Below are 26,479 nucleotides of genomic sequence, written 5' to 3' on the forward strand. Positions count from 1 at the left end.
TGTGAAAATTAGTTTTCTGAATTTCCCCATTTTCCTTTGTTTAGGGTTCTTACTGCTGTAGTATTCAATCGAATAGTCCATTTTCAATTCAGAAAAATTGTAATTTTCAACACAAGCAATACAAAACAAGTAATTAAAAGCAATGAAAGTAAATAGATAGGTGTGGCCAAACGTTCAAATTTGTTCTAGCCGCAGCACATGCGGATTTGCATGGCGCCACCTCAAACGAACTCATTTCTAGTGGAAATTTGCACTAGAAATGAGTTCGTTTGAGGTGGCGCCATGCAAATCCGTATGTGCTCCGACTTGTATGGACTGGCCATACCTACTTATCTACTTTCATTGATTAAAAGCCTTTCGCCACACCAAGTCGCTAGTTACTTGTTTGCAATAAAGCTATTCAGATTTAACTTAAATCCTTTTATTCAATCATCTCTGAGCCTCTGAGCATTCGAACAGGTTATGGCCTCATTTAACGAGTTTTCATGCAATTTTTGTAAGAAAACAATTATCAACAAAGGATGACGAAGATGTCGGTTATGTGTTAAAATTTAATAATTGAATTATTCGAATTGGAAGTTCCGGATAAACTGTTATTGTTGAAAAATTACCAATCGATTCTCATTCCTACATACGATCAAGAATTGATTGCAGAGCGTGTAGAGCCACGCTCTTATCATAAAATATATAGAGTGAAACTCTTTGATTCTGATACTTTACGTAATTCGCCAAGTTAGTAAGTCCACACACTTCTTTAAAATTGGAGTCTTGATGTTTAGGAGAACCATCATTCTATTTAAAGGTAAAGTTCTTAAAGATTTACGTAAAACCAAGGCTGTATACTTTGCGGAGGTCACGCAGATCGCCATTTTATTAGATACGCGGGAACACACCTTTTCCATACAAACAAATTCACCAAAATTCAATTTGTATGGCGTGGTGAATTTTTGTATGAAACGTGGTGTGTAACCCGCGTATCTGCATCTGCGTGACCTCCCCAAAGTATACAGCCTTGCATAAAACGTCATTTCCCATTGTATTGTTTAACCGTAATAAACTACAGTTTATATATTGTTTATGCAAGAAGGACTTAGTGACATAACATTACCTTCCAAATATCTTATAGCCTTGACAACTCAACATAAATTCTAAAATATCCTTCGCAAAATTTAATTGACTTGAATCAGATAGATGACTTGCTTCTCTTGTAAAAATATCAAAAATATTCACATCTCTGCTTTCTGCGTTTTTGTTTTTGAATCGGCTCAATCGGATGGATATTTGACATTTCGAATGATTGTATCGGCTGAATGCACAATTTGTTAGTGCATCCGATGATGTTTTCTTTTGGTTGTCATAATCGTAATCGAACCAGTGTCCTGCGTAGCAGTTACTAAATTCTGTTTATTTTACTCATCGTGGATGAGATAAAATCAATAAATCTTACGATTTGCAATGGATTTATCGAGAACTTCTAACGACAAGAAATTGTCTATCTGTAAATGGTATTTTCGAGGTAAATTTGCCATTGATTTTGTACTTAGCTAATTGACGACAACAAAGCAATTTGTTTACATTTCGTTCCTGAATTTCAGTCGGTTTCTTATTTCTACCAATTGTATGGGCAATCAACACAATTTGGTTCTTTAGCGAAGCGTTTCGGAAGCCAGCATACGAAGAACAGAAACAAATCCGAAAATGTAAGTGAATGAATGAATGTTGACCGGAACAACCGCCAAATGATTCATATTGTTTAGCGCAGTAACTAAACAAAATGAATTTCGGGGGAGTCAGCACAGCAATTCCGTTGTTATTGATCAAACTCCAATTCGCTTCCATTTCAGATGTGATTTTTTCGGGGATCGGCTCTGTTGTCTGGATTGTCATAATTATTGCATGGGTGTTTTCATTCCAACTGAATCGAGCTGCTTGGGGCGAATTCGCTGATTCGATAAGTTTTATCATACCACTCGGTCGAGCATAGTTGTCATAATGTAAAATTCTTCTAATTTAAAACGTTTTTGTGTAATCTAAGTAACCTCCTCCCACTTCCCCATACTTCGTTATGAAATAAAAATAATTTTTAGTGAAAACCAACGAAAATCTTTCCAATTAAATTAACCGAAACATGGAGACTGAACGGAAAAATTCGGCACCCCCAGTGGTCATTCAGCCAAAGAACGTGTTTGGCATTCGCAGCGACGTCAAGGGAAATGTTCACTTCACGGTGAAGCAGGAAGTTCTCTATCCAGTCGGAGCTTTACTCGCCATTCATGACTATGAAACAGACAAGCAAAAATTTTTGCGATTCAACGAAAACAGTGTACCGTTAGTGATTGCAATGAGTCCGAATAAGAAATTCATTGGCGTAGCAGAAAAATTTGGAAAGTAAAATCAATGTTCCCTCCCAATTTGTTAGAACAATTTGTAGAATCTGATCAAAAATCAATAATTGTCACTATCGAATAAGGTGCTGGATCAACATTTACGATATGTCAACGGTGAAAAAGAAGAAAACCTTATATCTACCGAATGATGTTCCACATCCAGAAGTCGAACAACTTGCGTTCACATACGATTCGAAAGGGATCGCTGTTTTGTCGAAAGAGCCGGATGCCTTTCTAACAATATTCTTCTTGGACAAAGCTGAAACGGTCGTTATGGGTCGTGCATCGAATTCCAATCACAAAAATTTGACGTCTCTGCACATTTCGTGTAATTTGAGCGATACGGGTATGGTAGCTGTGGGTGGTAAGTGTTTCAGGGGGAAATTTGGCCGATAAGAAGACGGTTCCATTTTATACCATATCGATATGAACAGGTGACTACACTCTGAAACTTATGTCTCGTCAAGACAAGACATTTACAACTATTGGGTCAATTACTGGTGAACATAAGATTGTCACCTCTTTAACATGGATCAGTGGTGATATGCTGATTGTGGGAACATCTGTCGGCAAGCTACTTTTAGTTGAAGGTGGCGAGCAAAAGGCATTTTACTGTGCGCTCACAACGGACGAAATCGATTTAACAATTAAAGAGTAAGTGACTAACATTCCTTGTCGGTACCTCCTAGTCCTAGTTATCACAAGAAGCCATCGTGTCACCTAGTATTTGATACGGATAATGATTCACCAGCCACAGTTTATCGCCTTTATTTTACATGTCATTTGCGGTAGCTGATGCATAAACTTCCTAAAAGGTGGCTTATGTCTTTTTAGGGACAATATAGAATCGATGCAACCCTTTACGCCAACTGATGCACCTCGAGAAGATGTCAAATGCCTTACCTACTTCAGCAAAGGATTCTGTTACAGTATTCACAACGTACAATTACTGCAATTCCATCTATAAATTGACCCATTCCTTACTAATTTGCCTATTACTTAAAAGGTCCTTTATGTGTACGAAAGGCTGCCCAACCACAACTACAAAAAGAAGTCCATCATTACAATTCCAATGGATTTGTACGACAAAAAATTGTACTGCATCGAAAATGTAGCGATAAATAAGTCCATGGACACAGTGGTTGTAACACCGAAACACAATCAAATCTACTATTCTATGCTGTACGTTCCGGAAATGTTGAATGCAGAGAAATTGGAGTTTAAAAAGCTGGGAGAACCGTTGCATATTGACGGTATAATCAGTATGTCCGTTTGCGCTTGGAAACCAATCATAATGACTGCGTGTGAGTGTATAGTGTTCAATGGAACTTCGATCATTTAAAATTGAAAAATTCATTCACCATGCAGCTCTCGATCAAACAATTCGAATTTGGAATTATGAGACCGGCAAAGTGGAATTGGTCAAGAAATACCTAGTTGACGTGTCTGTGGTAGCGTTGCATCCGTCAGGTCTTCTAGTTTGTGTAGGATTCTTGGACAATATGCAGCTGAAGGAAGTCATGTTAGACACCCTGAAAGTAGGAATTAGGACTTTTCAACGACGATGTCAAGCTAATAAAATTCCCATGCTTCCCGCAGGGTATCAAAACATTCAATTTTCCGAGGTGTCAAGATGCAATGTTTTCACACCAAGGGCATCTGTTGGCTTGTGCTTGGGAAAATCTAATTTCAATTATATCAGTCTTCTCTTTCGATGTAGTCGTAACACTCAGGGTAAGAAAACACATTTCTGCTATTTAAAGATACTATCCAGTAACTTTTGTCACACCAGGGTCACAGTAGCAATGTAACCTGCGTGCAATGGTCAAACGACGATCATTACGTTTTTTCATGCGGTACACAAGGTGCTGTGTACGAATGGAAAGTTGCGACTGGAGAAAGAACCAATGAAGCGATTCAGAAACGCTGTGAATACAGATCGTTGGCCGTTACCAAGGACATGGTGTCCACATATGCTGTCAGCAAATCGGGCCATATGAGAGAGATTGCCAATTCAAATATTGTGAGAGAAATACCATTTCCAAACAGTGTACCGTTAACTTGTGTTGCTCTGGCTCGGTCCGATTTAGTTTTGTTTGTGGCAAGCGAACAGGGACATTTGTACAATATTCAGATTCCGTTCATGGAGGCTGGTGGTGGAACATGTACAAATTTTAGGTAATTTGACGATCGCTTAAAATTCATTGATGCAACACACCCACTATATCCCATCATCGTCTTTGTTGCCTTAGATTTTTCCACAATTCCATTAACAAAATGAAAATCACTTTCAACGATAAATTGCTGGCAACTGGTACAGCAGATGGAACACTTGTGATTTGGACAATAATGAACAACGAGGGCAGAGTCGAACCATTCGATGTCGATCTCGGCAAAAATGTCGACATCATAATATCACGGACCGAGCTGATGGAGAAAAACAGCATGATTGGGTCTTTGGAACGACGAATAGTCGAGCAACTAGCCGAATTTCAATACCAAAACAAGCAAAACGATGCTTTCGCATCCGAGAAAATGAGAGACATTCAGTCGGAATACTGTGCGGCCATTGAAGCTCTAAAAACGAAAAACGAAGAAATGGAAGCCGATCACGTTGCCCAATTTAATGTCATCTCCGAGAATATTAGCCAAATGAAAGATGAGCACGCTGCTAAGTTGATGGAAATCGAAGCCGAATTCAACGGAAAGATATTGAATGAGTATGACAAGACCAACACCTTAAAGCTAAGAATGGAGCATATGCGTGACGAATATGAAATGAAGTTGAGAAAGTCAGCTGGCTGTCTGCAAGACACCATCGAGGCACTCGAAACAGATTTTAAGAAACAACTACATGAGCGACAAGATCTGATTGGTGAGTTAATGAAACAGTTGGAGTTTCAGAAGAAAGAATTTTCGGAAACTAAACGACAAATTGAGCTGGACAATGACCGAAAAATTGTGGAACTAAAGGTGAACTACGAAAAGAAGCTTAAATCAGAGAACGATATGCTGTTGAAGTGTCGTGCTGAAGCTGGTGTGACCCATAAGAAATTCCTGAATGTGACCAACAATTGCGATGAGTTGTCGAAGGAAAAGGATTTGCTGGTAGCCGAGCACCGTAAAACACGCTTAACCATCAGAAACTTGCAAAAAGATGTTGAAGAATTGAAGTACGAAATTGAGAGTCGCGATCAAACCATTCGCCAAAAGGAGATTCGGGTCAATGAACTGCTGAGGAAGAACGAAGAATTGGAGAAGAACAAGCAAGTGTTGAACTACAAAATTATCGAACAAAAATCGCAATTGGAGCCGCGGGAGCGTGAAATTCAAGAGAAGAAAGACGAAATCACAAATATGGAAAAGATGCTGGAGAAATTGGAACACACCAAAAGTAAATTGGAGCTTCAGATGTCCGAACTGAAGGACAAACTTCGTTCAACGAAAAAAGAATCCGAGTCCGAACGTGGACAAAATATCAATTTCCGGTCACTGATTCAACGTATGTCATCCGATATTTACCATCTGTCGGGATATGTTCAGCAGCCCGTGCAATTGAAAGCGGAGGTGATGAAATTGTTTCAAAGATATTCTGACGATAAATCACTCAACAAATCCATCGAATCGGACATTGAGGTGGAAAATGCTTTTTTGAGACAACGCCATTATTTGGAGAAGCAACTCGAACGGGCGTTACAGAAAGTGAAGTGGGCTGAGGCCAATAATAATACGGGGAAACTGTTGAAGGACAACATAAAACTGGTGACCGAACTTAACTTTATGCGAAAGGAAATGAACGAACTTCAAAAGACCAACCTTAACATGGAATCAATACTTGGTATATCCGGCAAATACTTACCTACAGCAATTGCTAGGGAAAAATTGGCGAAGGCTTGTGCGGTAAGACATGCTTCACCCTCAAACATTCGATGCATCTTCTTGACCTTTCAGTGTTTTGTTGCAGGACTTCGAGGAAATCGAGCTGAATCACGCACAAGTGGTTGAAAAGCTGCAAAAACAAATCCAGGCGTTGTCGCAGGAAAATCACGACATCCGGTCAGAGCTGATCGAAAAGAGTTCCACCAAAATCTGAATACATTCGAATGTCAATTGAAAGTATAAACTGCGTGTGTGTAAAAATGAGAAAGATTGTTCTTTATTCGGTGTAAATGTTACCGACAATAAGCTTGTTCGACATTATAGTCAGTGCATAATTACCGCAGACATCCTGGTAGCGTTCAAAATCTTTGCATGATTCGTCGGTGATTCGGAAATTATATTTACTTTCACCCAGCTTCTAGTATCGCTAGACTTCCGAATTGCATCCAGCACCGCTTGAACGTAGAGACCGTCCTCAAATGTTGCTGCTGCTTGAACAGGTTCTTTCACCCAAGTGTCTTGCGCGAAACTTTCCCGCAATGCACTTACCATTTTACACAATCCTTTGATGTAAGGTTTTGGTAGGTGTGCGTCAGAGGTCGAACAATGCAAGTCTTGCACGTCGACATATAGAGCCTCTTCTCTTTCCGAGATTTTTTTCTGTCCAAATAAATCACCACCTTTGACCACCAAATTGCCATCACGTCCACATATCATCACTTCTTGAACGAATGTTTTGCTGGCAATATTTGTATGCAGGCTGGCGGTGACTAAGATGCCTCCTTCTAATTCCATTTGGAAATTGACGAAGTCAGGTGCCGATATCTGTCTGATGCCATTAACGTTTTGGGTGACTTTTGTGTACGTCCGGACCACTCCGTGTACACGAACCGCACGTCCCAATAGGAATGAAACCAAATCAACCACATGACTTCCGATCAAATTCAATGCACCACCTCCCATTTTCTCGTCACATAGCCAGTCAAATTTGTTGTGAAGCAACGATCCCATCTGTATTCGAATGTCCATTAGTCCAATTTCACTTTGTGGTCCCACATATTCGTCCTGCAGAGCCTTTTTCATTTGAGAAAAAGCGGGCAGAAACCTCAGCGAGTGGTTTATCAACGTTATCAACATTGGATAATACTGCGCACCTCGGACCATTTTCAATGCATCCGCCTGGCCCAAACCACACGGTTTGTCACACACAACATGTTTTCCGATTCCCAACGCCTTGACTGATATTTGTGAGTGAAGAAACGGCGGACAATTGATGAATACCAGATCGACATCTTTCTTGAGCAATACATCGTCGATTTTGTTTGTAAAAAACGGAATGTTTAACTCTCTCGAAACATCTTCGGCTTCCTTGATGGTACGTCCCCAAATGGCTTCGATTTTGAAACCTCTTTCACGTAGTATTGACACAAGAACACTAATATCTGGACCAGTACCAAACAAACCTATTCCAGGCAACATTTTCACTTCATTTTTTGTTTTTGTTTTGTGACGTGAATTGACATTTCTTTTATCTCTTCTGTTTCGTAAATTTATGAATGACTATTCGTGGCCATATGGACTGCTGTTTGATGAGAGAAAACATAATAAATTTCTTTAATAAACAAAAACAAGAGACACTGTCAAACTGCCCTGTTTATTACAGAGAATACATATCAAAATTAAAGATTTTTTTGTACCAAAAACACTGAGACCAGGTCGACTTTTCATACAAAAGAAGTAGAAGATTACAAATTCGCTACTTGCCTTTAATGATAATGACTCTCTATGTATTTCAGTCGTTACTCTAGTATCTAGCAGCTCATTATAACCAAGGCTCTGAAAGAACAGGTAGAGACACCTCTGAGTTGATGACGAAGGCGGTGGAAGACAAATTTTGACAATCTAGACATATTTTGTTAAACACACTCATTACAGTTTTGATTCATATCATTCCTAAATCACACACATATCATGGCCCTACGTTAGTGAAGGGCCGTGACGCAAGTCTGTTCACACTTAAAAATTTGACAAAAAAAAATTTCCGCAGGACTGAGGAACACGAACTTTTTGACTTTTCTCCCTTTGCTCCTACTACCCCCAAAGTATTTTATTCGTAATCTGGGCGTCCATACGAGTTCAACGAGCTATCACACGCCTCATAAGGTTAAAATTTGGCCGAGATATTAAATTTCAAAACTTAGAAATTTGCAGAAATTTGTATGAAGAAATTCATTTTCATACATTTTGAAATTGATGAATTTTACCAACCTTTGTTACTTTGTCACTTTGTTACAACGAAACTTTTGAATTTACCGGTGAATTTGGCTGAAATTTTCAGGGTATGTTAAGGACGTAATTCTAAGAAACTAATTTGAAGGAATTTTCTTAAAAGCTTATAATTTCGGAGCTATGAGCGTTTTGAGCCATTGAGCTATATGACCCATAACTCAGAAAATATAAAAGATAGAAAGTTCGTTTAAAAGACAAATTTATAGTTTCAGATTTCATTCGACACGTGTTTCATGGTTTTCCTAAAAAGTCGTCTATTTGGGAGCTATGAGCGTTTTAAGTGCGAGCTATGTCATCAATAACTCGGAAAATATGGCACAAGGGGCAGATGATTCGGCTTTCTTCCGTTTGAATTCCATTTTTTAAAGGAATATATTTCACAATTTTAAAAATTTTCCTTCCTCAACATCTGCCCCTTGTGACGCAAACTTTTTTATTATAATTTTCTTCCTAAAATTTTTCTGGTATGATTTTTGTTGATAAGCCTTTCGCGTACTTTCCTCATCAGCTGCCATTTGTGACGCATACCTTTTTGCGTGTCGAATCTGTAAGCGTCACCTACACCGATATCAGTTCTTTTGTAAGTGGATAACAGGACTTGCGTCACACCTCCACTGTAAGTGGTTTTGGGCGATATCCATAATCACGTAAAGCACAGTACGTAAGTGGTTCCAAATTTTAGAAACAAAAATTTGGAACCTCGGACGTAATGTACTATTAACATGGGAAAGTCGACCTACTCCAATGATAAGAATACTTGCCTTTACGAGAGTCTGAACTATATTCCTTTTACTTTACTAGTGAGGTAATGTAGCCTTTCCCTCACTAGTGAAGACCCTTTCCCTCACTAGTGAAGACCCTTTCCCTCACTAGTGAAGACCCTTTCCCTCACTAGTGAAGACCCTTTCCCTCACTAGTGAAGACCCTTTCCCTCACTAGTGAAGACCCTTTCCCTCACTAGTGAAGACCCTTTCCCTCACTAGTGAAGACCCTTTCCCTCACTAGTGAAGACCTTTTCCCTCGCTCGTAAAGTAAACCGCCATACTTTACACGTGAAATAATTTGATATCTCGTATCACGATGAGTAAAAGTACCTCGGGCTGAAGCCCTCGGATACTTTTACTCATCTGGATACGTAAAAACGTGGTTATCATCATCACTATTATCATGTTGCTGGACATTGTTTTCAACTCTCGCTGCTGATAGATGGGAATATATAATAGTTTTTAGTAGTTGTGCGATATTTAGGGCTTCATCTGGAAACAAGCAATGGGCTAGTTGAAGAAAGAGTGCCGTCTTGTTGATTACTGTAAAAAAAAGCTCGAAATTACTTCAGCTTCATCATAAGGAAAACACGTTCACGTTATGCATCGCCCAAACGGTATAAATGTACGAAAATCATAATTAAGATTTATCGTTTACAATACATCATATTCGAGTATATGGTATTGGTATACATAACAGCTGAACCACATAATTGACAATGTACATTTAATATAAAACAGAGATCTAAAGACTCATTTGCGCCACATAAACGGTCTAATCAGAGAAAAAAAGGAGTACAAGTTGTATTACATATGTGGTAGGAACGAAAAACAATGTGATGATGGAAAACGGAAGAAGAGAGCGTTCACATATATATGAATTGAATTGTGTATATAAAATACAAATAAATAAATAATTTTGTTTGAATATTATTTTACTTTTATGATAGTAACTTTCTGATCATAAATTATATTCATTGACTCGTTTGGCTTGAAATTTTATTTATCTTATTTGTTTCAAAAACGTAAGCATTAAGTAAAACATGGGATAAATCAGGTTTGAGTTCGATGATCCAAAAAAAAGAGAAGAAGATTATTGTATATATACACATCCACTAACCGTACAAACATATATATAATATTCGAATTCCTTTTTATATCGCCACTCCATATAATATGTGTGGCTTCGAGCAAGATATTTATATTTGGCAAATCGCTAAAGCATAATAATGTCTATTTTTAATGGCTTGTAGATGAGAATGATGTTTAATTCGAACCTCAATCAAGTTCAAAGTCAAAGTGTTTCTCATGGCACAGTTTGTCTTATTATAGGTACTAAAACCATATCTGTGGGATTATCCTTGACTACGTATGCCAGACGCACTTGGAATAATGCAGATTCACGAAATCCAGTCGGCATTCGAAACCCAGAAGGACTACTGAAATAGATCACTAGTGAACCGAAAATAGAGTAATAGAAGAACAAAGCTGTGTAACTTAATCATATGTTATCGACAAATGAGACAAACATATAAAATGAAAGCAAAATAAAATGGTCGAGTCAGGTCAAAAACCAGACTCGATCATTTTATTTTGCTTTTACCTTAAACATGTTGAGCGCTAGACAACGTCAAGCAAATATAGCAAAATGAATGTTTAACAAATGAAGAGACAGATTTTATATCAATCTATGCGAAATAATAGATTCGATAAAACTATATTGTAATGATATCCTAGCTGTCGCTAGAGCATCTCAAAGTGTGATCTTCGTCCCAACGGGGCACCAGATAAGGAGAACTTGGAAAATGATAGGCAGTCGCACGAAACGGTTTTTTTCGTTAAATATTTCGTTACAAAGTTATATCTTCAAATCACGCGAGTTACAATCAAACAATAATAAAATCGGAATAAATAATCACTACAAACAAAGTATGGAATGGGATTGAGGCAGAACTTTTGTACATACTTCGAGCTTATAGTTGGTTGCTGCTGGCAACATGCTGCTGGCTTTAGACTTACATTTTTTTCGTACGAAAATATGCATTACAAGTTACCTTCTATAGATATAGGTATGCTTTGTAATTTCTCACTTCTTCACAATAGTTCGAATAGCAGCTCATTTTACCTTCTCAGAAATATCAACCGAGAACTATTCGAATATAATTAAAAACTAAATACTTGATGTCGTTACATGCTTCTATAACAACTGTAAGCCAGATTCCACGACAAACTCATCTGAATGCCATTCAGAATAATATTTCATTAATTGTACCAAATCGACGTGATGAAAAGAATGTTGCTACTGTGTCAACTAGCTGAACAACCCGCTGACTAATGTTGTATGATTTGATTTAGTATATGAGTTAAATGTTAAGGCTATGTTAAGGATATGTTTGTTGTATTGAAAAACAATATTTACACTAACCTCAACACGAAAACGGACAATCCGAATGCATCATCGCTTAGAGTTCTGATGTTAATATTTGTCTAATCTAAAAAGAATCATACAGTCGCTTCAAAAGAGCCTCTATGAAGAAGCAATGATCCCTAATACAAAAAAATTGGTTCGAAATGCATTTAGAACTGATTTCATAAACATGCATTCAGAATGCATTTCAAAACAAACACTTTCACAAGAAATGAAATGACAACAATCGATATGTGTTCACTTCGATGTTGACATTTCATATTTTTTGTGGGGGAAGACATTCTCTCATCAACCTAACCATTTTGTGGACAATTTAATTTGCTTGATTGGAGGCTCCTTACCTACAGAAAAATTGATAGGCATTTACGCAAATTCGACTCGTAAAGCCGAAAATTGAAAAACAAAACGGAATTTGATGATTTGATGAACGCGTTTATGTCAAGCTTCTGACCTTTTAGAACCTTGGTTTATGTGACTTATATCGATAAATTCCTATAAAGTCGTCTGTCACTTACGTCAACGAGAAAATAAGAGATGTAGTCTGATGAATTCTGCCTATTAATAGCGAAATGTATGTTATAACTGTTGAAGTAGAAAACTTCGCTTCAATCCATTTAACAGTCAAATTAACTTGTAGACTTAGTATTGTTAGAGTTGCCGCGTTTGGCATCCTTGAAAGGTTAAGCTATGTTGCTAATCCTTTTATAGTTCATATTGTATATGTTGTTTCGCTTCGTTTAACAAACGAAGTAGTAGATTTTAAACTTCTGTTGTTTATGTATAACAAAATTATTATACTTCAGCGTGCCGGGTCAAAGATTTGCCGAAGCAGGAAGGAAATCTACAAATTAAACAAAAAAATCATACTTAAAACTGGTTCTCTGATATGCTACAACAGCCTCGACCACAGCAACTATCAAGGAACCACATTCTTCTACTGTCGTTTTTGCAATATTTTTATTTCAATTTTTTCTGTGTATACAGATTTCAAGGACAAGCTAAGATTCAGCCGGATTTTAAAAAGGAATTTTTTGGGCTTTATAAAGCGAGTTGAGAATTACTCATGCTCGGATTCAGATAGCGTATTTGCTCTCGGGTGTGTATGTTCTTTTAAAATTGGAAATGTAGCCATCCATCTCTTACGAGAATCTACATCTCAGACAAATGTAACGAAATTATTCTAAAGTTGTTAACATTAAATCAAATATTAGAGCTCGAGAGGCGGTTAATTACTAACACAGCTCTGCTACTAGCATGAACATAAGAAATATTTGGAAAAACGCACAACCAACGCACCTAGCATGAACACTACTCTTGACAAATGTCCAATTTGGAGGCTTTTGTGATGAGAGCTACCGCGTAAGATTTATTGTATTGTGTGTTTTAACTCATACAACGAAAACAAGTCATCTATCTTTACGAAAGAAACGCGGTGCCTACTGTGACTCCATCAGCCTCCAAATATTTCTTATGTTCATGCTAGGAGCAGTGCGTTGCACAACACATGCAATCGTACACGCATACATCTTTGAAATTTGGAGGCTATTTTAACGTTGACAGAATGAGTGTTCGAGCTAGTAGCAGTGCTATGCTACCAACAATGATTTCTTTTCCAATTTTTTGCAAATTCTACAATACTGGAAAATTACGAATTATCACATTTTTATTTTATGTGGTATCTGATATTACTAGTCCCACAGATTCTGACAGTTGTTATATTGAATGCAATTTTTGATTTTTTTTTCAGCCGAAGTTTTTGTCGCACATGATAAAAACCGGGATAAAAACCAAAAAACCATTCAATATCAAGACTGTCAACTTTGTGGATCTAGAAATTATGTAGAATCTGTCGAAAACGAAAATGTGATAATTCGTTAATTTTGTATAAAGAAAAAGTGAAATAAAAACAAATTTCGAATGAAATCTTTTGCAAATTTGCCAGGACTGTGTTTAGCTTTCAGATAATTGATTAAGGTAATTAGTAAATAATTAATTTAAAAAATAAACGCACAGGAAATGACCCGCACGCACGGAACTACAAACGTTGAATTGAATTAATTTTACCTCAATTCATTTCTCACATACAGGTATATAAATATAATAACTGTGTGTACCAACCATCATACACAACAAAATAAGTTTTTCATGATATATATTTAAAAAAAAACCACACGCAAATAAATATAAAAATATTTTTAGTTTAATGCATGTCGGAACTATTTCAGTTATTCATTAAACGAGGAAAAAAACAATATTAATTACAATTTTATAAGAGAATTGTTATATTATTTTGTGTGGCGCACTAAGAATTCGCCGTTGCCATATTAATATAAACTAATTCTGAGAATTTTGTCGTCTGAGAATGTGCTGTTTTGCAACATAATATTGAGATGGAATATCATCGCATCCAAAGTGGAAGCAAAACTTGGCTAAATGCTACCGATGTATACGAACGACACAAACGACAAATCAATACACAGCGCGGTTGTATCTGAACTGGAATACCTGTAATTATTGTAATGAATTTCGTATTAATGGCTCGTATTATTGTCTATCGCTCCACGTCAGTCATTATGCTTTTCTTTCCTCGCACATATCATAATGGTACTGATCGCACTATATAGTCTCTATAAATGTGAATGTAAAACAAATGGAATAAAAAGTGATTCTATTGAAAACGGTTGATGCATATCTTGACTGCATCTTGAATGGTCAAACATGAAAAACATGTTGAGACAAAAAAACGAGAAGTGTAATCAAATCGTTAAAAAATGTTATTATGTCAATCATCTCGATTTAGTCACATGTTTCTTTATACTAAGTATATTGAGGGAAACAGCTTTAGTCATCTGTTATTGAAAATGATGACAAAATTAAGCGATGGTTAGATATGTAACTAAAAGCCAATGAAGTAGAAGATTTAGTATATCAAACTGTAAAACTATAATGAGGGATTTTTCTGAAAAACAGAAGACCGAAATCGGACGCATTTGCTATTGGAGTTTTTTATAAGTAACTAGAAAGGTATTCGACCCCAGAAGCCAAAACCACTTTCAAAAAAATTCTTCGAAGCTTGTGTGGCTAGTGTGAGGTGATCAACAACCAAAACTATGCACTTTTCTTACAAAAACTTCTGCAGTTACACGAGCCGTACAGGGTCGTGTGGGGTGTCATTAGAAAGGTAATTGCATGTACTTACGGGGCAAATAGGGTCTTATTCGGTTTGAAATTCGTCTACACTGAGATATGTACAGTTGAAGTTTTCAACCGAAAAAAGACTGAAAACTTACACTTTTTTTACAGAAATTTCTCGAGGTACTCGGAACGTGCAATTTTTTTGAAAGTGGTTTTGGATTCTGGGGTCGAATACCTTTCTAGGTACTTATAAAAAATTCCAATAGAAAATGTGTCCGATTTCGGTCTTCTGTTTTTCAGAAGAATCCCTCAATAGGCAGTTGAAGAAACTATATTGTCGCGACTCCATACGCTTGTCACTTGAAAAAGCTTAAAAATTTTAATTGTCACTCGTAATTTCATTGTACCTCTCCGGACACATCGAAATAAGAAATCATCTGACAACGGTGTAAGAACGGTTATATCATCTTATCTGTTATCGACGTCGACGGCATGAACTAACAATGCTGACTAGCAATCGTTGTTTTATATATCAAAATTGTTGAAACAAATAAAGAGAAAGAGTTTATTTCAATTTACCAAAAATACTTAGAGCGTTTCAAGTAATAGATTCGATAACTATCTTACTGTGAAGGGTGTACTACTTTAAAACAACAGTTTTGGAAATTACGTACGCGGTGCTATTCCCAACTGTCTAATTCAAAAGAACAGAATTACCGTGATTATGGTTCTCTTAGCGTTAAAGTCCGCGTTTTTGAGTAAATTTGTTGACCATTCTGGGGCATTAAATTTTGTTTACAACTATGACGCAACGAGCCGCCTAACTTCTTTTGTAGATTAACTTTTCTCCTTCAAAATCTCAAATGTATAAGACTACCATGAATCAATTGTCAATAAAATGCTGTTGGTCTTCTGTGTTCGAAATAATGTTTAGTCGATATCGGACATATTCACAAAACGATTCATAAAATCCTGAAAGCCTAAAATACCGACTACAGTCGAAGAAACGTTTTTTTTTCTTCTTCATGTATTTGATGTCAAAATTAGGAACTAAACGCCAAACAATAACTTACACAATGTCTACTGTTTCACTCACCTACATTATGTCTTCGAATACAAAACAACAATAAACCATCAATAATAAGAAATAAAGTGATTAATTACCATAACCTGTTTCTCGTGGTAAATGGTCAGGCAAATAACCAGCAAAGGTAAGCATATTATAAGTTATTTACTCGGGGATATTCTATGTGAATCACAGACGAATCCATATTATGTATTTTCTCATTTTAAGTGCATAAATTTGTTAAAATGGATGTTTGAACGTGAGATTAAGTGATGATCTATATTAAATGTAACGGTTAATGAGAGGTAATCGAACCGTATCAATGTTTGGCTGTAATAGTTTTAATGAAGCACTTTAGGTGTGTTGTTGACGATTATCTTTTTGTTTCAATTATTTACAGGGATGCAATTTTGTAATTTAGAATTTAAATAACGAAACAAAGTCATCGAAACTGATTTCACTGAATTTTTAAGCTGGACTGATTATGTGGCCCAGTGAGAATATTTCGTCGAAATATGCACTTCAAGCATGAGTTGTGCTCTTAAATGGGTTATTGAAACTTGGCAGTGTGTCACACAATTATAAAACATAGTAGAAAACCAATTTATACAAAGTTGTACTCTATTTGGCAGCTATCGACTATAATCACTTTTGCTTGATATCGTTGGTCTATCTCAATCAAGTTAAAAAGAAAATTTGAACAGCCACTACAATGTTGCAAACAGCAACTCATACAATTAATGCCGCGTCTTTAGGCTATATTATAATACTCTTGTCTACAAGACACTATTTTTAGTCCTGTACGAATTACTGGCCTCTTCACTTTACCAACATTTTCGTCCCAAAGATGCAACTGAAGTTTGATATGAATGACCATAAAAGTTCCATTTCAGATCGTTGTTGATGAGGGTAAGCAAGCATATACCTTTATAGTGTTTAATATAGCATAGCATCTGCAACCAAGCAGTAGAACAGTGGTGTGAATATAGTAATAACAACAGTAAAATAGAGTCTGTTGGACAAATACCTATTCCAGAGACATGCTAAACAAAAGCTATTTAGAACTAAGATCTTCTGTACTCTACCATGTAAAGTTATTACTTACAGACAGACCTAGATGAACTGAATACTTTAACTTTCATTTTAGAATGGCACGAACGGGTCTTACTAATGCCCGTCGGCACACTTCTTTATCTGTTCTTTAAAAATAGTCATCCAACGTTATCCGATTTTTCTATCAATTTTTTTTCCATCGAGTAAATTTAACGGTGTAAGTACTTGATTTTGTGATGGCTGGTTCCAATTTTCATTCTTGTTAGCAAATCTTTAAAATAATCTTGTAATTCAATATTGCAAAAAAAGAAACGTCGTCGTCGGTCTATGCATAATCATGGGTTCTAGAAGATTGTTGAATTTATTTTCATTCGAAACTTGAAATTTATAGCCTCGAATAAAGAGTTACCGATCAACACAGTCATAACTTATTAGAAGAAATGAATCTTTACAATATCTTGATTATTTTGTCCATACAGATATCTAGTTTTGCAGTTTTGTTACCGGTTAAAATCCATAAATATGCCGCATGATACATGTAAGTTTCGATGAAAAGAATTATATATTTTCAAACATTAGGCGCCGTTTATGTACAACCAGAGGTGAAAAAACGCATAGAATAATGTGTATTTTCCAGAGTGGAACCAAAGTGCGTATCGGTTTACTTTATGCTTCTGTAGTCGGATACAACTTTTAAAAAAATAATTTACTTCAAAATGAAAATATAAATAAAGTCTCAAACTCGTATTATTCTAAAGTAAATTAAATTAAATGTTTTTATTTTTCACTTAAAGGCAAAAGAAAACTTACACAGAAAAAAGAAACAGAAACAAAAGATTTTATACGGTCGAATGGAACTTGGCAATAAACTTGGATACAAACTAAGATCTCAACGATACACCAGTTCAAACACATCGAAATAGTTAATTTGTGTATGGAATGAAACCGCCTATGGCTTCCAAATATTTTCTGTTGTTTTTCGCTTTATCTAATGCCCCACTTTTACATGACCGAGTCCAATTATATGCATACAGAGATAGAGAGAGAGACATTTCGCGTGCGATCTCCTAATAAAAATGTAGTTCAAATTTAGTGTATACACGCTGTTATCAACGACGGTGTCAAAAACAAGCAATGAGTCTTGGCTCGGATCCTTATAGCAAAATGTACGTTCGAAAAAATGAAGTAAAAGATTTTTTTAATCAAATACTTGATCAATGCTTTAAGAGACAGATTTAATCAGGATATCTCGAATCACTTCGCAACTTTTACATAGGAACTGTGTATGAGTGCATGGGTATGAAGAAGCAAATAAGTAGATATTTTACATTTTACTTATACTCCCTCAGATCAAATGATCATTGATCAACATGCTTTGTAACACTTCATCTGTTAAAACAGAAAATCGAAAAGACACCGTAAAACTGATAATTACATCTCCACTGTTCGTCGGAAGTATGACTATTCAATTTTATTTCTATCTTTTTTTCTGTATCAACAACAATCTTCTCATGCCTATAATATATTTCATTTCAACCGCAATTTTAAATTAGTCGATCCATATTCTCTCTATATCTCTGCATACACCTTTAAACCGTATTCACGATTACATACACGAAGTATAACAACAACAACACAATGCACATCATAGCAGAACATCGTTTAATTGATGGTATCTCTAATATCGATAGTCAATACCGAATCTAAATCAATTGGCAATAACAATGGTATCACAGAGTCGAGCCGACCGCGATTTAAAACATGTGTTCCATGTTCATTGGGATCAATTGTTGAAACTAAAGATCGCAGCATGTTTTTTCTTCTCTCAACTGTGTGGTTTTCTTACAATAGAAAACGATTAACTATTGCTTCTGTATTGACTGGTGTTTGATCTGTAAACATCAAGTCACTTCTAAGGCTATGGTTTCGGATTTATTTTATATCAATTTTTTTATATCTCTTAGTGGTTCTTCTCGGTTCTTTTTTTTGCTTAATAAATTAGAGAGAATAATAAGATTTTATTGATTTTAAACGCTACCATATACTGCACTGAATTGAACTGTTAATAATGAGAGTTTATACAAATGGATTTATTGCTTATTGGATTTTATGAGTGCAAGCGTATAATTATTTTGTACAGTGCCAAACACTGTTCGATTCAAAATGCGTGCCTTTATATCATTGTTGTCTCTAATGTAATTGTTTAGAGAATAAAGAATTCCTCGGGAATCCTTAGTTGTGATAGGTATGACATTTTGAAAAGACCACCATTCACATCCTGAAAATCGGCTCCGGTAAACTTAAGAAAATCACGAATCTTTGGGAGAAATCTGATTTCAAGATATCTCTGTCTATATTGACGATAAGCAAGCAATGACTTCCATAAGCAATATCAAGCTACAAAATGAAGTAATAGTTATTCTCCCAGCCCATGTCCTGGAATCGAATTTGCTAAAAAAAAAATTGAGCGTAAATTAGGAACAACGTTTTTCCTAAAAATATATATTACACGAAGAAGTCGAGGCTTGCCGAGACTGATAGTGAGAAGTGTGTACTCTATTTTATTACATAAGCGAAAACGAGACAACAACATAGACCTGAAGTAAAATTTTTTTAATTATTCTTCTAGTTAAGTAATTTTAAGTAACACCGCGCGTATGTGATAAAAGAGTGTTAACAACACAGGCGAGAAATAGTTATTTTCTCACCTGAGCTGAGACTTCGGGGGCATTTGTTGTGGAAAATGTTGTGTTGACCTTGGGAACAAAGCTGGAACTTGATTTCCCTCGGTGAACAAATAATTATTGTATTAAACACTATAAATTAAGCAGCAGAACTCATTTATTTAAGTTCTTCAGCTTGGAAAATAATAAAAATGTGCTGCTGCCTCATATGATGATGAGACTATATCGTGATACGATTGCTATTAGTATGACGTTAAAAACTCGTGACTTCACGCTAAGCCCATACTAATCTTTATGTTTCACACGTTCTTGAACGTTATATTTCAAGTTGCTACGTTGATAATAGTTATTTACTTTCCTATTTTGGACGATTAAATTTAGGAAAACGGAAAGTCCATTTTCCCTCCCTAGTAAAGGAAAAAGCATATTCCGTGGTATTTTAACTACAAATTCAAAATTATCTTAGAATATAGCACCGAGATCATCTTCCAGCCACTTGCTATCTGTGACAAAATACAACACATTAGTCAACGGTACATTAGCCAGTGCTAGACGGTTTCAAGTGTATCACGACAATGAGTTTCATTTCATTTCTTGCTTTCACATGTGAACTGCAGTCCTTCGACTCGAGAACTTGAGTTTACTCTACTTATTTTCCTTTGCCAAGCCGAGCTAATTTCCTTTATGATGTAGAAATACTGTTGGCAACAAATGTTTTTCCGACACTTTATTTTTCTTTGGCTTTTTTACACAGAAAGCAAATAGTCGGAAAGATCTAAACTATATTTATATCGACTAATTTGTATTTATTAAAATTTCATGATGCGGCACTGTACATAAAAACCACCTGAATTAAATGTTGTGTTATTTGTTCAGTTGTTTCTTTTCGGCCCATTTTAAGTAAAATTTTACCGCAAATGGAAATAATTTTTTTAGTCAACGTTTTCCACTCAAAGAGATCATTTTTTACCATTAACAAAAAACGATGAAATCTATTTGCTTTCTTTTGTCTTTCTTACTAATTAATTCGTTGCAATTAGTTATCGGGGTAATACATTTTCTGCTATGAAACTTGAATACATTCATAAATAAACGATTGAATTTGTATCGTGGCAAATAGGATGGTGATGATGATGCGGCCTCAATTCTAACAAAGTGTCAAATTGAAGTTGATGCTCCCGATGATGAGGTAAAACTAATTGTGGATAAGAAAATGCCAACCTCACACATCGGATTCTGTTTGTTGACTTGTCTCTACGAACACGCAGGCATTGTAAGTAGGGCCAACACATTTATTTTTTTAACACGTGCGATTGATCAAATTTCGTTTTAACAACATTCAGATCGAAGACGGAGAGTTTGTGGTGGAAAATTTAAATAAATTGATAGGAGGAAGTGATGGTGGGTCGGTTGGAGGTAGAATGGCCAAACAATTCATTAAAGAAGTAACCAAAGACTGCAAAGACGTGCATAATGATGATAAGTGAGTGAACTTTCAACTGAATCATGAAAACGAATTTTGATTCCATTAAAATTTGTCTCAGATGCTATTTGTCGAGGGACATCGTTTTGTGTGCGGCCGAAAGTATATCAAAACACGCAAGTCTACTGAAGGAATTATAAATTATTGGTAAATGATGTACCTACTGCTACATGTTCGAAATAAAATTTGTTACACCTTGTATTTGCAATGAAAAAAATTAGACTAGATTTGGCATATTTTTCTATTAAATGGGAGACAGCAGTTAGTTGAGCAGGCGATTATACTAATACGATATCGTTTTAGTCACAAAACCGAATGTTAGAACAGATGTTCTTAAATGAAAGGTTCGCTTCGCAGATAAATTGCACCCTTATTTTAATTTGCTTTATTTGCATCAAAGGGTGCGGCAGGTAGCGGAAAAATATCGTACCCAAAAGGTACAAATCGAACATAGATACATATAAAGGAGGGACATGTGTTGATCTTGAAAATCGTTCCTTGATCAAGTGTGCAGTTACTTAGGTCGACTAACAATAATTTAAACATATAAGCAGAAGAGGCAGGTGAGCTGATTGAGTAAGTTCCAGAGTGTGACTAACTAGATCCGACACAAAAGCATGTAAAAGTTTTCCTATAAAAAGTTGAATTATATTGACCATGATCTTAAAATCAAGCCAGTTGTGACATGCTCTGTGATGAGTTTGCATTTTGCGAGGTGCCACTCCATGCCACTTATAGTCTGGTTTTGTGCGAGCAACAAAATTTATTGGCTGCCAATACCTACCGCATAAAATTACGACAAAATATATAAAAACTAGAACCCCCCCTATAAGCCACGCTGAACAACATCACAAAAATAAAGTGTCTCGTTTTATTGCTGATTAAATTGAACAAATAATTACAAGGTGTAAAACACCGTCACACTAACTTATACAAAGTATTTACAAAATGACAATATTTTCTTAGCAATATAAAACTAAAAAGAATGTAAATTTCCTTTAATCTCAATCGTTAAAATCTTTGCAACCAAAAGACATATGTAACACCTCTATCCATTTTGAAAGCATCAAATCAAAGAAAAAATCGATGGACACAATCAAACTGAAGACTCGCACAACAACACAACGTTTTTCATCTGAAATTACCATATCAGAATTAATAGTTGGAATAAGAATGTAATTAAATTGAGTCTATTGTCCGTAGTTTGACATCTTCGCTAGAACGGTTTGTTTTTCGGTTTGAGAATTAAACAACTGGTAGCTTGAGATCTGAGACTCGGTCTGAAAAATCATAGTTTCATTTTGTTTGGAATTAAATATTGCGAGCATGCATAGTGGATGATTAAGGAAGGTAAATGTCAGAAAACTTTTTTGATTGCTGCTCCTCCGTGAGATGTAAAAGTTGTCCTCTTCATGGGGGTAACTGCCTTATCCCCTTGTATACTCGGAGCCAATGCAATAAATTTGAGTACTCCGCAAAGTAACCACTTATCTTAAACAAGAGGCAAGAACATCGACAAGTGATCAATAAATCTACAAGTTCTCTTGTAGTATCTCACAGTGTTTAACGTTTCCCTAACGGCAAACATATCAGCAGGTGTCTTATCACATCTATCACTTCATTTGATCTAAGTATTTTCAAAAAATTGATTTCAAATCTTCTACTTCAATTGTTTTGAACATGATTTTGTTATAAAATGCAGCATTAGTCAAAGCTTGTTGCTTATTCCTGTAGGTGTTGTCGATAACAGATGATTAGCCGTTTCTAAAAGATTTTCCCACAAATTTGAAATATGGTTCCTGGTTAAATCTTATTGTGATATGAACTGTAAGTACATGGTCAATCATGTTTTACGATGTTGCACTCTACAATAAAAATATTTATAAAAAGCTTTCGAGCGATTGTAACTACTTATCGTACGTGCGAGTATAAATATTTATTCGGCTTAAGCTAAAGCACATCCCAAGCCACACCAAACCATTCTGGTATCTCTTTTATTTGTTGAACAGTTATTTATATTTAATACAAAAAAAATAACAAACAAATTAAATTCTTACTTTACTATACACACATCTATATTAATAACCGATAATTTATTACTCCGCGTTTTAATATTATTCTGTAAAAGACCTCCTCAATGGTATGGATATTTTTGCGCGCTTGTTTTCATCATTATATGGATGGTGTCTTCTTGTTGGCAATATAATTGAATTTGTAACAAATTAAAAGCATTTAAAGCCACTTTATTAAGTGAAAGAAGAAGGCGGGTTAATATTGAATAATACTTTGTTTGAACATCCGAAAGAAAGATGACGAACATTGAAAAAAATAACATCAATGAATAACTTATATATTATGCGGTTGTTGTTACAAATCGGCATTACAAATTGAAAATGAATTAGGCGAGAAAACCCACTAAAAATTATCGATCAGTGATTCGTTTACGCCTACACACATACACAAATGATTCAATCATAGAACTGATCATTCATTAATACAGGGAAAAAAATCTTATTAAGTTAGTTGATTTGGCCGGTTGGTATTTAAAATGAAGAGGAGACCTCACCTATGGGATTTTACTTTTGCTTAAATTTACATCTTAGCATTATTCTTTCAAACAAAATATATGTAAAAAAAAGAACGAACAACAACACCGAACGAGCGGCGCGTATCAATAAATTTTTGAATTTATTTTCGAAGATGGTGTTTTGAAAAAAATTACTTTTATTGGAGAATGGTGACAAATCTGAAAATATTTTGTGTACAACACACTCTTTAATCGCGTTTGCATAATTTGAAAGTTATTAATGTGTTTTGAGATAATTTTTTTTCCTTTTCTTCTTTTCTGATTTGGTAAATTGAACGTTTTGGTCATGAGGGCATTTTGTAAATTTTATAAATTGAAAAATTTGAAAGTTTTATTCGATTATTTGACTCTTGGTTCGCCTTTATCTTTATATTACGTGGACATAACTAATTTATTATCATTTCGAACATTAACAATAAAAAAACAATCCACCATTATTGCTGTTGACGTGAGAACGGTCTCGTTCGATCCTCGTTGCCACGGCAGAGTAAAAGTAAACCTGGCAGGAGCGGTTCATTATTGAAAAGTCAAATGAGGGACCTAATACACTGTATGAAAATGAACTCAAATGAACACTGACATAAGTTGAAAAATTTAATTCGCAAAAAACATAGGGCTACTAGATTATTCAGGTCAAACAAGCGCTCCTGCCTGGGTTACTTTTACTCTGCCGTGTCGTTGCGAACAAGATTCGTCTTAAGGTCAACATGACATTTTCCATCTCAGTTCAATTTCACGACATTTTAACATCTGAATTTTGAGCGGCAAACATAATGAGCAAATCTACTGTTTTTTTTTTGTTAAAGGTGTTTTGTAGGAATCTTTTACTTCAAAAGTTATAACATTCGTTTTGCTATATAAGATCATACTAGCCAAGGCTCATCGTTTATTATTATCGTCCTCGTCATTAACAGATGCTTATAAAAAGTTAACACTAACACAAGTAATGTGTACGCCATGTACCTACCATATACATAAAATAAACCCTAGCCTAGGGTAGAAACGAACGAACATTTATACCCTAGGTTAATCAAGAACGGATATTGTTCACCTAGAGAAAACAACTTATATACTTATATACTTCTCACGTTACAATACTCTCTCAGCTCACAAACACACCTCAAATTAATAATCGTTTTTCGAGTCGTGCTATTTAACATAAAATTATGCACCTCTTGGCAAAATTGTTATCGAGACGTGTGGGCATTGCTGGTCGAGCCGAAGGCGAGAACCGTATTGACCACACGTCAAGATAACAACTTGGCAAGAGGTGCATACATTTTTTTATCTACCATAAACAAAAATGCTTTAGAGGGATAAGTGGGAAATTATTGTTCTAGGCAGATAAAAGACTATTAATGAAATTTTGAGCTCAACTTTACCGTTTCCATTTGCTCTATTTTTTATCGTCGTAATTTGAGTGGCTCTGTTTCGAACAAAACGACAGAAATTCAATAAATTACAGCTGTCTGCAGTATAGTGGACCTGCTTAGACTGAAAAAGGGCGAAATCGAAAATATGGGATTGTACGTTATTCCGTATCGATAGGTCTGTTCCAAGGCCATACGAATTGTCAATTACGGTCAAATTTCATCTAAAGAGACACCTTATCAATATTTTTATGAAAAACCGAACTCTGTGGATGAAATCGTGTTCGTTCGGCTAGTCAAAGTTCGTGTTTACATTCGTAAACGAGAAGAGACATCCATCTACTTCCAGAGGATAAATTATAGCAAAAAGTCCAAAAAAGTTAGAATCAGTTTATATGTAGTACATATATACCCTGTTGATTAGACAATCAATTGTATCATTTCCAATAAGTAAGGAAGTGTTTTGAGATCTTGTTGCTTATTCTATTCCACTCTATCAAATTTTTAACAATTTTTTATGTTACAGCACTTTTAACGTAATGCAACTGTGGTTACACCAAAAACGATCACGCAAGAGCTTTCGCTAAAACGTTGAAAAAGATTCACCAAACTTGTTAAAATCACCAAACCACCAACTTGTCATAATTCGTTGTTGTTTTTTTCATCTTCTTTCCTTTCATTCTAATTATCAATTCACCAGAGACAATTAATTAATTCCATTCGGTCGAAATTAACATCCATTTGCACAAGTAATTTCTGTAAAAATTCGATAAAAATAAAGTCAACCTGAAAAATAACGAACCATGAGCATGGTGTGTGTGGAAGAACTCGAAAATGCACCGACCAAAAATATTTTAAACGCTAAAGAATTCCATATCAAATAAGGCAGACCGAAATACATATAAATTTAATTTTTGTTTCAAATCACTTGTTACGCTTGTTTGCACAATTTGTATTGATTTGGTTTCTATAAACAGTCAACTGTTCAACTTGTTTTTAGATGCATATCGCTGTTTTGTGACATTTTTTAAATATTCGTTTTTTATGGGTAGCACAGCGCATTTCATATTGTAACCATCATGTACGAAATCTGAAAACAGTGGCTTCACATCCAAAAGGATATTTATGAATATTCAACAAACTTCATGTTATATATGACATTTTTGGAGTTCTTGTTCGAATTTGTCAAATCGAAATAATAATAAAAAAAATCAGAAAATCCGCAGCTTTTTTTTCTTTCTTCGATTGTTGATTCATTAAATAATTTAAACCGAAAAAATCACTCAACCAGATTCTCTCTGTGGCATACAAAAGCGGCCATTTTGCTTCCGGACGAAACGAATTTTTATTTTTG

The 26,479-nt window shown here is 35.4% G+C and overlaps 4 protein-coding genes and 1 long non-coding RNA gene across 5 annotated transcripts; 3 read left to right on the top strand and 2 right to left on the bottom strand.

The window, feature by feature from the left end:
• The first annotated feature begins 1,323 nt into the window (after nucleotides 1-1,323).
• LOC119081142 (gamma-secretase subunit pen-2) lies at nucleotides 1,324-2,093 on the top strand. Its single transcript, XM_037189887.1, has 3 exons — nucleotides 1,324-1,516; nucleotides 1,596-1,700; nucleotides 1,845-2,093. The coding sequence occupies exons 1-3, from the start codon at nucleotides 1,456-1,458 to the stop codon at nucleotides 1,982-1,984; spliced, it is 306 nt and encodes a 101-aa protein (XP_037045782.1). The 5' UTR covers nucleotides 1,324-1,455; the 3' UTR covers nucleotides 1,985-2,093.
• A 2-nt stretch (nucleotides 2,094-2,095) lies between these two features.
• Nucleotides 2,096-6,553, top strand: LOC119081139 (cilia- and flagella-associated protein 57). Its single transcript, XM_037189883.1, has 10 exons — nucleotides 2,096-2,388; nucleotides 2,471-2,751; nucleotides 2,822-3,041; nucleotides 3,222-3,327; nucleotides 3,394-3,691; nucleotides 3,756-3,925; nucleotides 3,987-4,121; nucleotides 4,180-4,565; nucleotides 4,640-6,287; nucleotides 6,352-6,553. Exons 1-10 carry the CDS (start codon nucleotides 2,129-2,131, stop codon nucleotides 6,478-6,480), a joined length of 3,633 nt encoding a protein of 1,210 aa, XP_037045778.1. The 5' UTR covers nucleotides 2,096-2,128; the 3' UTR covers nucleotides 6,481-6,553.
• Nucleotides 6,520-7,786, bottom strand: LOC119081140 (glucose-fructose oxidoreductase domain-containing protein 1). Its single transcript, XM_037189885.1, has one exon. The coding sequence runs from the start codon at nucleotides 7,743-7,745 to the stop codon at nucleotides 6,591-6,593; it is 1,155 nt and encodes a 384-aa protein (XP_037045780.1). The 5' UTR covers nucleotides 7,746-7,786; the 3' UTR covers nucleotides 6,520-6,590.
• Nucleotides 7,787-7,792: 6 nt separating this feature from the next.
• Nucleotides 7,793-25,113, bottom strand: LOC119081143. The gene is made up of 3 exons (XR_005088436.1): nucleotides 25,002-25,113; nucleotides 15,339-15,349; nucleotides 7,793-7,803 (listed from the first exon to the last, which is right to left on the bottom strand). It is a non-coding gene; the product is annotated as an uncharacterized LOC119081143 (long non-coding RNA).
• Nucleotides 20,579-21,369, top strand: LOC119081141. Its single transcript, XM_037189886.1, has 4 exons — nucleotides 20,579-20,733; nucleotides 20,806-20,958; nucleotides 21,029-21,168; nucleotides 21,230-21,369. Exons 1-4 carry the CDS (start codon nucleotides 20,671-20,673, stop codon nucleotides 21,306-21,308), a joined length of 435 nt encoding a protein of 144 aa, XP_037045781.1. The 5' UTR covers nucleotides 20,579-20,670; the 3' UTR covers nucleotides 21,309-21,369.
• Nucleotides 25,114-26,479: the final 1,366 nt, after the last annotated feature.

This window comes from Bradysia coprophila, unplaced genomic scaffold (genome assembly GCF_014529535.1).
Source record: "Bradysia coprophila strain Holo2 unplaced genomic scaffold, BU_Bcop_v1 contig_350, whole genome shotgun sequence".
In the NCBI taxonomy this organism is placed as follows: domain Eukaryota; kingdom Metazoa; phylum Arthropoda; class Insecta; order Diptera; family Sciaridae; genus Bradysia; species Bradysia coprophila.